This window comes from Magallana gigas, chromosome 9 (genome assembly GCF_963853765.1).
Source record: "Magallana gigas chromosome 9, xbMagGiga1.1, whole genome shotgun sequence".
NCBI lineage: Eukaryota > Metazoa > Mollusca > Bivalvia > Ostreida > Ostreidae > Magallana > Magallana gigas.
This window is the reverse complement of record NC_088861.1, coordinates 43,965,125-43,978,530: the sequence shown is the minus strand read 5'-3', so window position 1 is coordinate 43,978,530 and position 13,406 is coordinate 43,965,125. Positions and strand designations below refer to the sequence as shown.

The 13,406-nt window shown below is 31.2% G+C and overlaps 1 protein-coding gene across 9 annotated transcripts; it reads left to right on the top strand.

The window, feature by feature from the left end:
- Positions 1 to 4,182: 4,182 nt before the first annotated feature.
- LOC136271408 (ribonuclease Oy-like) lies at positions 4,183 to 13,398 on the top strand. Of its 9 annotated transcripts, none has more exons than XM_066071405.1 (10): positions 4,193 to 4,383; positions 8,512 to 8,582; positions 9,013 to 9,094; positions 9,224 to 9,270; positions 9,386 to 9,455; positions 9,543 to 9,610; positions 10,316 to 10,429; positions 10,552 to 10,594; positions 11,693 to 11,770; positions 11,943 to 13,398. In XM_066071405.1, the coding sequence occupies exons 2-10, from the start codon at positions 8,524 to 8,526 to the stop codon at positions 12,168 to 12,170; spliced, it is 789 nt and encodes a 262-aa protein (XP_065927477.1). In that variant the 5' UTR covers positions 4,193 to 4,383; positions 8,512 to 8,523; the 3' UTR covers positions 12,171 to 13,398. The 9 variants fall into 9 exon arrangements, with proteins under 9 accessions (XP_065927478.1, XP_065927483.1, XP_065927482.1 ...); XM_066071409.1 differs by having other exon boundaries at positions 4,195 to 4,383; positions 9,027 to 9,094; XM_066071406.1 differs by lacking the exon at positions 9,386 to 9,455 and having other exon boundaries at positions 4,183 to 4,383; positions 9,184 to 9,270.
- Positions 13,399 to 13,406: the final 8 nt, after the last annotated feature.

Here is a 13,406-nt window from a genome sequence, read left to right as displayed (position 1 = left end):
TGACGCGGAATAACAGATTATAGATTGTTTAAGTATCATATTTGAAACATGATTCCGTTGTTCGAAGAAGTATATATGTGCTTAATTATTTTATACATTTTTTTGGATATTTTTTCTGGGAAAGTAAAAAACCTGTTTTGGCTATACTTAACACACTGTAGAGTTTGAAATTTATTATGAAAAAATGCATGATGATAATATTAAAAATCATGTTCAGTAATGTCAAAGACGTTTTTTAATAATAAAATAATTCATAAAAAAAGATAAAAAAAAATTGTTAGACCTATAGATAAAAAAGAAATTGAATCAATTTGATAAAATTTTAGAAATTTGCTAATTTTGAAAATTGAACCACACCCGATCGAAATTACAAACTGATCTTGATCCAAAAATGGAAAATTTATATACTTACCAAACAAGGATTTTTTATTGTGATATGGTTTGTGAATTAAGTGTACAATCAAATTCAAGTGATTTGTTGAGATTCAAATGAAAATACATTGCTTTTTCTAATTGTTGACAATTTAAATCGGAATCAGTTTGTTTTAAATCGGGATCGGTCAAATTTTGAAAATAAGCAATATTCCTAAAATTCCGTCAATCTGGTTCATTTTTTTTTTTATCAAATGGCTGAAAGTACTGGTACAAGTTCGAGTTGGTGGTATTGAACACATTCACTTCTTTCAAATAAAATAGGGTCTTTAATCAAAATGTTGATTGTTGTCAAGTGAAATATAGTAAAGTATTATATGCTTAATAGATACATGTAGGATCTTTTAGAGATATTTTGTGCAATAGAATCATAAATAAGATTTAAGGGATCATTCCATTTTCAAACTTCTTTAATAACTCAAAAGTTGACTTTTCCATCACGTATTATGTAAAGGTACAGTGTTTTACACATCAAATGAAAATTTTATTTAAAATTCTTGCATAATAATTTATATCAGCAGTCGATCCCAATATTTAATAAAATGAAAAAAAAATGCTTACGTTTAGATTCAAAGTAGCTGGTTTATCAACAATAAAATAACGAAGCACCAAAGTCAGTGAACATAGATAACATCACAGTTTCTGAAAATCAATTTTCACGAGAGCGGTTTCCAAATGACTAGATATTTGTGTATTTTAATGCAAAAATTACTATTTTCATAAAAATAGACATTTATATAGTAAAATTCCAACAATGTTTTAAAAAATCCAAAAATGTTTCAACGCTCTAGTTTAACATATTTTGTTTTATGTTAAAGCAAAAGCAGAATTAAAGTAGAGTAGAGATAATTTGTATACAATCACACACAGTGTTATTTCATCATACAATAATATGATAATATTTACCGGGTAAATAACGTATATCGACGCTATTAAAACTACTAAATACTTAGTACATGCAGTTTTGATCAAATGAATAATGCATTCTTCTTTAATAACTGAATACCTACAATTAATTAATTGTGTCAAACAACAATACAATTACCATCTAATTTGAAACCAATTGTACATAATTATCCTTGACCTGAATACTTTGTTAATTGTAAAGATTCTTCCGCTTTTTAATTGATACGACAAGAGTGTCCGAGGAAATGGTGTAGGTTTGAAAGTCTTCTCCAACAGAGCACGACGAAAGAGTTATCACCAACGTCATATCCAACTTCGGACCGTTCAAAAATTGAAGTTGGTGGTTCTTCCAGTTAGAGCTCATAATAATTAATTCTTCACGCTGTAACATTACACATGATACAGGCATTTAAGTTATAATTTGAGACTGTTTTATATTGATATTTGCCACTCTTGAAATTCAACTCTCGGCTTTTAGTTACAGTGTATATGCAAAATGAATACTATATTTTCTTATTTTTTTTCCTATTTAGACTTGCAACTCATGTCGATGACATGAAACTATTAATTATTCATTATACTGTAGTGTATCGAGCATGCCTTACATTTCGTTAATAAGAATATCTGTGCAATTATTTTCCATAGTCTTTGTATATTCTGAAATTAGTATTCTGTAAGGAATTTATCAGACAGACATCTGAAAAAATGCACAGCTGGAAACCCTAGCCCAAAGCCACTCCGACAACACCGATACATAATAATACTAGTACTGCATTTACAATGACTGATGTGTAATTCAATATTATTTAACTAAGTGAAACAGCTCTTGCTGCGAAGTTGATCTTATTAACAGGGACTATTAAAAATGGGCTTCATTTTATCTAATATTAACTCCCTTTAACAGTATTTCTATAACTATTTAATAACCATTTCTGTGTAAATTCATTATCTTTCCCAGTAAAATATTTGAACCACAACAGTTACCGTTAACGTGCTGTATAGGAACATTAAAATTAAAAGCCTAACAATTAAACTAGTTAACGCAGTAGGTCCTACGATAAATGCAAACATTGTTCATTTAATATCAATAAATTTATAAATTTGAAATAACCTTAAAAAATGCACATTTAGCAGTATCGCTGATGCCCATTAGATCAATAAGCAAGGATAAACTCAGGTGCACTGCAATTTGTATAAAAAAAACAATAGAAACGACTTGTATATATAAAGGCTGCCTTAAAATGACACTCCTCAAATGGTAAATACAGTAAATAGTAATGAAAAATGACAATAAAAAAACGTCAACCATATAAAAACTTCATAAAACGAAATACAAATTCAAAGCAGGGCAACAAAGACCTCTTAAAAGAAAGAGGTAGGACCAATTACCTAGGAGGAGTGAGCATCCTTTGCTGACCGGTCACACCCGCCGTGTGCTCTTTGTGGTAATCGGGGAAAAAACGGAAAAATCACAATTAGTATGAAAAACGTCAGTCACTAAGCGACCCAGTGAAAGATTGAATTTGCTTACAAGGTCGTTGTATTGACCATATAACTTACAAAAAAATGACTCCAGACGAGACTGTTGATAGTCCTTTTTATCACCGTATTTGTCAGTAGCTTAGCCTTAGAAACTGTTCATACGAAGAGCATGCCCTTGTGTATCGAATTATCTGAGGGACAAAAACACTATATGCAGGTGATAAAGGTATATTGCTACATAAGAAAGAAAAGTTGACTATAAAAAAATAAAATATGACATAGATAACGCAGACTTTAAATAACATTTGTTTCTTATTATGATTTAACAATATGTTATATAATATGTTAATTAAACTATTTTTAGAGATGTATCACTTTTGTCGCTACATTTTTTCTGTAGCTACAGACCAGGGGCTACAGACATGCAGCTAATACTTGCCCAAGATATAACTCAATGGATCTTGGTATTAGTAGCAAGAATATATATGGTTAACGAATCAGGATCACAACAGGTTTTTTATAAGTTTGACAAATGGGATAAACACAAGGGCATTTGTAAAACATAATAGTCAATACAATGCAATGGATTCATGAACAACAAAACCATCTATGGTTTATGGCAGAAAATCTCAATCAGTATGAAAACACTCACTTATCCATGTGGTAGAAAAAATATAACAATCAATTTATTCATATTCAATGTTTACAAATATAAAGAATAAAAAATAAACTTGATTAACCAATCAGAAAACAATTATGTATTCTTATAAAAAATAATAACATACTTATTCATGAAAACAGTTAAGAAATATAATATGTTGAAGTCTACTAGTTTCAATATTTATTTTATGGCTCGTGACTCATTTTTTTGGCGCACGCTATCAATCTTTTTTTTATAAATTCCGAACAATGTTTGAAAAAGTTAATCGCAGGAATTTTTCCTGTAGAATACTGTTTTAACTCTTCCAAACCATTGTCTTTTATAGCTCGCCTAAGTCGAAGGCTCACGTGAGCTTTTCTGATCAATATATGTCCATTGTCTGTCGTCTTCGATGTTGTCATTGTACACTCTTAAATGTGTTATCTTCTCAAGAATTCACATTTGTAACAGGGATAGAAGTCGGAATTTACACGAATAAGAAGAGAACATGGCAGCATAGAATTAAGCAAACAATAAAGAATCAAAGAAAAACCAAAGTGACAATAGATAAGCATGAATATAAAAACAATAGTGACATACAAGTGTAAATGATCTGAAGAATTTAGCATAAGAATAAAAGCAACTGGAGATACATAGACTTTAAGCGGTAATCCCTTCCATATGAAAGGCTATAATTTTTGGACATTTTTTTTTTGTTAAAATGAGCTGAAGTTGAATTATAAGATGCATTATAAAAAACATCGAGGTTAAAGGAACAAGCCATATGTATTGATACGGAATTTATATGACCCGGATTTTGAATTTTACGCTATCTATGTTCTGTTTGTTTTTAACATCCGGGAAGATCCCCACTTTCGTTTTAAGTATAATTGCCATCTTTGTGCTCAAAACAGGCCCAGAAAGTAAGTGTTTTCTTGTTCGAAATGTCAATCGCTGTCTAATATTTTTTTTTTTTTGCATAATTGTTTTAAACCTTAAAGTGTACATACGCACATGGCGTCGATATGTTGTAAAATCTGGATACGATGTTTTATGAAACATTAGATAGGTTGAGATTTAAAACGTGTACGGGTACGCGTACGTGTGTTAAAACAACACGTACACGTTCATTTTTTTTGTAATTTATCAGTTGAGATTTCTTAACTTGTAGATTATGAATGTACGTAAATCGTTTTGAGACATGAATTTATTTAGTTAATTCCAATTAATGGTATTTCTTATCAAATTTCATGCAAATAAAGTTTAAAATTTATATTATGTATTACAAGAATACATTCCCTAATCAATAAGACTTTATTTGTTGTAAAAAAAAAATACACGTTTGTAATTACGACACTCTACAAGTTTAGAGAACTTGTACTAAACCATGTCGTCACAAAAACTGATGACGTAATACGCAAGGAATTTAAGTGACTCCCCTAGTTCAAGAACAAGTACTGGGTTTTGGTTTTCCCCAAAGAAGGCGGCCAAGGGACATAACTTTTGTAAAGTGTGGATTGGTCTATGGAGGCCAAAAGTTAACGTAGCAAAGCTAAAATGCTATGACAGTCTCAATCTGGTAATTAAAGCTGACTATAAGCTTTTGATAATTTCCTTACAGGGTTATGCCTACTTATTTTTATGATGCATTTAAAGCTGCATGGTACAATTTCATATCAAATTATAAAGTTTTTAACGCTATTAAAGGATGGTTATGCTTAGTGTGTGTAAAAAAATGGGCAATGATAATAGGAAATGCAGTAGGTTTCCCGTTCAAATAAGTCATATTTTAATGGAAAAATGATATACAAAATTTGTTTACAAAACAAACTTTAGATTTAAAGGTACCTTGTCATCTTCTCAGGAAGGCACAATTTGGCGCCACAAAAAGACCGACTGGAAAAAATTTTCCAATCGGATTCTGTACTTTTATACTACTCATTAATGCATAAACTGTAAGAAAATTACAAATTTCTCCAATAAATCGATTTAATTATTTTTTTTAAATTTATAATTATTTATAACCCATAAATATACACATCGCAACGTTTGAGGGGATTTCGTCTTTTATACAATTACTCATGCGTATTTACTATGAATAAAACACATGCAGGGCTCGCAAAAATATTCCTTGGCAGGTTAGTTGATAGAAATATGTCTTTTCTACTTCTCCCAGGTAATAATTATTCAAAATTTTAAAAATACCAAAATCACTATTTTGTAGGTATGTATTTTGCGTTTTCTTTTTTTTTAACTCTATCAAAGGAGTTGTTACAAACTAAATTCATTTTGTAAGAGATGCCCCTTTAAGTGGTTTTCTGACATATTTATGTCTGTTTATGTTCAAATGAACTGAAATTGGAAATAAAATGATCATTTATTGAGAAGTTAATGATGTGTTTTGTTCAGAAAGCCCTTTTACCTCGTATTCAATGATGACCGCACCTTCGCTAGCCAAGGATTTTCGGTCCACTTTGCTCCCAATAAACGCTTGGCGGATTTCATTACGAAAACTCGGTGACAAGCTCCGTTTTATGATTGGCTGCAGCTGCGAGTAGCTGATCCAATAGCAGTGCTTGTAAATATAAACTTTAAAAGAAAACACAGTTTTGATCTTTGGTAAAACATTCGGTGCTTTTAACAAGATGAGACACAAGTTAACGAGTATAGTGCCTCCCCAACGATGGTCTAACCATATCGCTTTAAAAACCTATATATTTTACTGGGATTGAACATAGTTCTACAAACTTGTCAATGTTAGCTCGCGTGATAGCATGGGAAGTTAACATGGCGAATGTAGAATATGCATATCCTGATAGTATATACGTTCCTGCTTATGGTTATTGCTTTTAATGGTTAAATGAGATGTGTTTTATTTAATGTCTTTGGTCCGCAATATTCAAAACAACGATACCTGGTTTTATGGCATGAAAGCTTTCATATAAATTTGCGACTTTTTCATTCTCGGTACAGGTCCTTACAAAACACTATGAATAAAACATCCAGTGCTTTCCCTAGGTTTTAACTTAATTCGTGTTTAATAACATCGTTAATTATGTTACGATATTCGGTAGTCAACACTTTTTCAAGTTGTTTTAATGCCATTATGTGTATATAACCCGTTGTTCAATTCGATTAAAATGTAAATATGCAAGGGGTGCAACCCAAGTTGCTCGCTAGATAGCGCCACCACATCACCGAGTTTTCGTATGAAATCCGCCAAGGGTTTATGGGGAGCAAAGTGGACCGAAAACCCTTGGCAAGCGAAGATGTAATGACCGTAGTCGGACGAAAATCTTGTAGATTTCAGCATGTGTCAATTACTGTCAATCAAAATCCACGTGGTACATATTACCGATATAAGATTAAGTAGAATTTTACGATTCTTTAATTTATGGAAGGTCATAACAACCTTAATTAGGTATCTGAAAGGGATTTTTGTGTACTTTAACTGCCTCATTCAACATTATGTTTTATTTCCTAACGATACGAAGGGTAAAACTAAGACACACACGTTTTTCAAGTGCACTAACTATTTTAGATTTGCTCCCACGTTGAGGCAAGCAGGCGTTTGTAAAGACGGTAACATTCGCTATTAATAAAGAAAACAATGAAGATTTTATAAATGTTGTGGCAGAAAAAGATAAACCTATTTACAATTTTTTTTTCACTTATTTTTCTGAAGTTTGTATAGCTTACAATCGACGCATAATACGCAGGTTAAAAAATAAACAGTCAGTTGACAAAACCAACCACAACAGGGATGCAATTTTTGTTTTCTTATTGAAATCATTTTTATTTTATTCAAATATTTCAATCTTTGAAAGGAGACCATTCTGTTTATGTAGATAGGTAAAAGTGTTTAACTTCCTTAGACATTTGGTTTGTATAATAAATTATTTGTTTTTGTAATGATCAAAATATCGGACCAAGCAGCTTTAACAGAAATAAACATATAACTTAAGAAAATCCAACTTGCAACATAATTAACCTGAGATATTTCTTCATGTCAAAAACTGTCATGACAGTTCTGAATAACCAACTTTGCTATTTTTGACAAATTTCTTTATTGTAATCTTTACTTTAAGCATTTGCAAATAGAGATCCAAATGATTATTCAATGGATGATTATATTCTGAAGAAAAAAAATTACTGGTACACCGACCATGCTCAATTCCAACTAGGTATTTTTTAAATATTGACATTTTGCAATGTCTTTGCCTGCGATAACATTACGTATCAATTTTGTACTCTACGGTCTAATAGATTCAAATGACGTATAATTGGGGCGCGAGCAAATTTTTTACATTCAAATATTAAATCGTACAATTGCTAAAAATTATATCAATATAAATAATATTATACAATTGGATACTCATAATACTCTAAGAATGATTTCTTATTCCTTACTTGAAAGCAAACTATTCTTAGTCTCATGGTACACTCTTTAAAAGTTTAATTCAATAACTATTATACTATATTATTTATGAATATCATGATTGGAAGATACATTGAACACACAATGTGCATTTCGAAATTAGTCATCATCATTAAAATGAAGCTAGCTTTTTTACCAAAAAAAGATAAAAAAGTACTTTTGGGTTTTACTGCACTGTCTTCGTTTTAGTGAATTATCAAGTTTTATCAATGCCCAACTGTTTGCAGATTGAGAGTTGTTTGCATGAATATTATCTCTTTTCTTCATCTTATTTGCCCTCGTTTATAGTTATTTTATTTTTGTCCCGTGTTATTGTTGCCCTTCTTCACTCGCAAATGGTTTCGCCCCGTCTTAAATTCGCCCCAACATTACTGTGCTGAAATAGGGATAATTTTAGACATTGAAATTCGTCCAGTTATAAATTCGCCCGCTGACAACGAGGACGAAAGGGGGAAAATAAAACGTGGCAAATATTTCCCTGTCTACAGTATTGTATAGAGTTGGCTGCTTTTATTAGAGTTATGGACGATGTTACTCAGGAGAGCGATCTTGCCCCTGCGCCTCTATTTACGAAAATGAAATGCAATTTATAAGATTTTACGGGTCTTTACAGATATTATCAACGATGAGTTTTGCAACTTTCCGAAGGCACGCCCTCTCAACAGTTATACTCCTAGGATTTAGGTGCAGTATAAATTATGTTTATTATGTGTTATCGAGTAATATACGTTCTTTTACCTCTTCCATTTCTCAACATATTATTTTCTTGTTTGTGAAATTATTAGAAACTATGTGTCTTATACAAAACAAAGTACCTTTTAGATAAAGAATTATATGTGAGATTAATGAAAAGACGGTTTACGTCATATACTATAGCATTTGTTTTGTACTATTTTCAGTTTGTTCTTTGATAGTGTTGGTATCATCATAAAAGAGATGATTCCAATCAAAAATTGAAAATTCCTTCAAATTCTTCAGCTTTAAACAAATTTACATTGTAAATTAACAGTTAAAAATTAACATTGCTGGTGTGCAAAACTGTGCAACAAAACTTATTCTTTCTGAATAAGTTTTAATTTTTATTTTGCTTTTTTCATACATGTATCCACTGAAGTTGTGTTGGAGCAGACAGTTTTGATTTCTTTACTTTCACACTCCAATGGCCGGTTACATTTTGCCAAATGATCCAACGCAAAGTATGTACATGTATGACATACTATATGCACATTTTTGAAACATCGATTTTAAAATTTATTGTCACTTTATTAATCATTATAAATTGCAGAGACGTTATAATGTTGACAAACTGTTTGTTGTTTCCAAAGTGCAACATGACTGCCGTGCCAGACAATTGGATAATTCATGGCCTGTGGTAAGTACTATTATCTTTATAATGAAATATTCTTCAAGATAATCAACTTACAATGATTAATTAATAGTATCTAACTTTAAATCATTTTGGCATATAAGTTGTATTGCATCTATAGGCCTTCTAATTTTACTGGAGCCAACCCTAGGAACTGCAGTAGCTTTTTTGACGTGTCCCAAATTCCTCAGGTTAGTCTTGATATGTATTCATGCAAATTAGTATGCTTTGGTATATTGGCACACATCAATATTGAAAGAATCCTTTTTTGTCTATAGAATATAGCGAAAGAAATGAATCGACAATGGCCTAATCTGAACAAGAATGAATCAAATGACCAATTCTGGTAAATATTAAAGTTATAATCATATTATTTATTGGTTACAATTCATTATATTATAATTATTAGGACTAAATTCATTCAAAACATGTTCTTTATCATAAGGATGATATACTTTATTAAATCGCACTCTTTTTCTAAAATATTTGTATTATATGTAGTTGAAAGCGTAATTTTTATAATCTATTATTAAATTACTTTTATTATAATTTGCTTAACTCATAATATAGTGCATTGGTCTGGATACTGTTTTAGCGGTTTGTGCAACTGTCTTGAAACAAAGTGTCAAAATATAAAAGAGGTCTGTAAGATGAAACGCATTTATTTTTTTGTTATACAAACATATATTGACCAAAAATGATTTTAGGCTGAGATGTTTTGGACTGAAAAGCATGTGATGCGCAAAAAATCATAGAGAATAAAAAATATATACTAAGAATAAAAAGTGGATCATAGCTTTAATGCTGATTGATTTTTTTCGTTCGTTGTATTGCAAAATTCATCATTCAAACATTTTTAAATTACTCCTTTGATAACATTAGCTGTAATTTTTTTATAAAACAATTTTGCTCCTACTTATATTTGTTTTGGGGTGGGAGGGGGGGGTTGCTATTATTTTTATTCACGTTTGTTTTGAATATATAAAAATGTGCAGACTAGTTTATTAAATGTGTGGTTTATCTAGAAACATTCATCGATTATTAATTGTAGGGATAAGCAATGGAGGATGCACGGGTCATGTGCAGAAAGTGTACCAGGCGTGCAGAATATTGGTGAATACTTCACCAAAGTTATTACATTAGCTAATATGTATAACATAAAAGAGTAAGATTGTTACACATAGAGAATAGCATGTAGCATATGCAGCAAAATCATAGATTTATCTCATCAAATGCCATGTCTTATTTTGATATATCAAACTAAAAATGTGTGTACCTTATATTTAGGATTCTTAACAGCAGCCGTATAACTGAGGGAAATCAGTACCCAGTAAGTCAAAGAGATAATAGTGTTTATATTTAGAAATGTAGGCTCGTTTGTGATCGGCTCTGGTTGATCACAGGTGTGGCCATTTGAGGCATCCGGTAAAGGACTATGTATGATATGGGCCAAAAATGGCCCACTAAAATGAACCCCATCATTTTACTGTAATTCTTTGTTTTCTTTGTACAGATATATGTGTGATGTTTTTACATAATTTTCGTTTTGATTTAACTGTCTACAATTTAGAAATATGACATCGTAAAGACAACCTTTTCCCAAGATTTTTGCATTTTTTGCATAAAACAGCTTGTTTTCAAGTAGTTTTTCTTTCAGAAAACATAGAGCGCATGCTTGAACAAACAACATATTTTAATCCGAGAACTGTCCAAGGCCAATAAGTGAGAAAAAATTTGTCCTTGTTCAAGCATGCGCTCTATATTTCCCATTCATAAAAAGATAAGAAAAATATCAAATTTTTAGTGATTTTGATTGAATTATCGAAATAGCGTCATATACTGCCAGTGAGTGCAAATAAATCAAATGAATGGGTGAAAATATATCTTACATCATCTATTCTAAAATATAACAAAACATTTTATTGTACCCGAAACATTTAAAAAATGGCGAATTATGGGGACCAAATTAACTCATGTCATACATAGTTCTTTTACTACTTGCCCATGCATTGTACCTTGCTCTATTTCATTTAGTATGCAATGACAGCTTCATGTAAATTTTCTATTACATGTAGAATATTAAAAAGTTATTCTAATGTGTTTGCCTTGAGATTAAAACATGAACACAGTTACGTACATAATGATTTCAATCCTTTGTATACGTAAGAATATTAATCGGAAGACAGTTTGCCTTCTAAAAGTAAAGTTTATTTGTTTCTTGATTTTTCGGAAATCAAAAAAAAATATATATATTTTATTTATCATGTTTATTGCATGTACCGTAATGCTTTCGCATTATATTAACAGAGCTGACCAATGATATTACATGCCGATCATTCCTTTAAAATTAATACTTGTTTCAGATCATGATACTAGTATATAGTCGTATCCGGGTTTATTTTTTATCGTTTTAATTTCCTTATTGTAGGCTGCAACTATACAGGATGCCATAGTTCTTAGTACAACCAAGTTAAGCAAAATAATAGAATCAAAAATGCGGTGTGCCGTGAGTATATGTTATATATGCACTTATTATAAACACGTTTCAGTATGCAGATAAATATGATCTCAGATGATATATTATCCGCAGTATTATATATAAAAAATATTTTGTAAAGTCAGATAATGGACACAAATAACTACAGCATGCTTTAAACCTCTAATATTAATTTTTGTAGAAAAATTGGTTGTTTGAAATCCGGATATGTTTCAACAAACAGTTTGAAGTTATCGACTGTCCCAATGTTACTAATTCAACACTGAAATTGACATACCCGAGTAAACCTTCTCCAGCAGCACAGGCTCTTAGATGTGATGTATCATCTAACGGCCATTCAACAAGCCAATTCTTGTCCCTGATTGCATTTTTGATTGCATTCCCCTCCTTCCTATTGCTCAAAGTTTGAACAAAGTTTGGAGCTTCAACTTTGTTAAACTTTGTATAATCTGTGCAGCTTTGAATGTAATGTAAGCATATGCGTATATGTTTTATAGAAAAATGACGATGATATGTAACAATCTATGTTTCAATTTGAGATAAAGCTTTTAAGTTGATGTAGGTACCATGAATTTAACCTGTCAAATTTACTATCTATAAAATGTCTAAACTTTTCTGAATTCGACAGGAATGTTAAAAGCGTTATATTTTTTATAATGTGATTGAAAGTACTGTTTGCTCAAATACAGACCCTAAAGCTGATAACTTAAGATGCAACAGTCACATTTTTTTCAACCATACAATACCATATTTAACTGTATGTGTGTAGATTTTAATGACAAATAACGTACGTAATTAATATAGAATAAATTAATAACTCTTGGAAATAGCAATGCTTGTATAAATACAGTAAAACATGGTTTTAGCGAACACGCTTATAATGAATTCACGCCTAAAGCGAAGTGAATTTCATTCCCCAAGTCTCTATTTCATGTTGTAAACTTGACGGATATAACGAATTACGCTTATAACGAAGTTAACTTACCCGTTCCTGGGGCTTCGTTATAAGCGTGTTTTACTGTATCAAACTATATTGGAAAACGTTTTCAGTATCATTAAAGTGTTTGTATATCCAATTGTCTGTCTTTTCCTTGTATTTTAGTTTTTTTATGTCACCTGAGTCACTCAATTGCCCCCGACCTAAATTGTTAAAATCATAGTCTCTGGAACAGAGGTCTAGGTCCTAGGACGGGGCTAATATGGTCACATAATAAAAATTTATTAGATATTAGAAAAATCTCTTCTCTATTCCATTCATAGGTTCAGACCCTATGGTATAACCAATATTGCCATTTAGTGAAAATATATTGGATCTTAAAAATATTCTTCTCTATTCCTATAAAAATTCGGGGCGTCATGGCTAAAAATGCAAAAATACCTCTTCCCTTCTCCAACACCGGTGGGGAAAAACTAAATGCAGGGATACAATGTCCCTGGTCCCCAACCAAAATTGTGAAATTTATGGCCATAGGGTCAGGGGTTCGGGCCCTAGGGTTGGACCAATATGACCGTAAAGTGAAAATGTTTAAGATCTCATACACGTTTGTGAAAACATTAATGCATGGTTATGATGTCCACGAGGCCCCTGGCCTAAATTGTGAAAATCATGGCCTCTGGAACAGATGTTCTCTATTCAATTCATAGG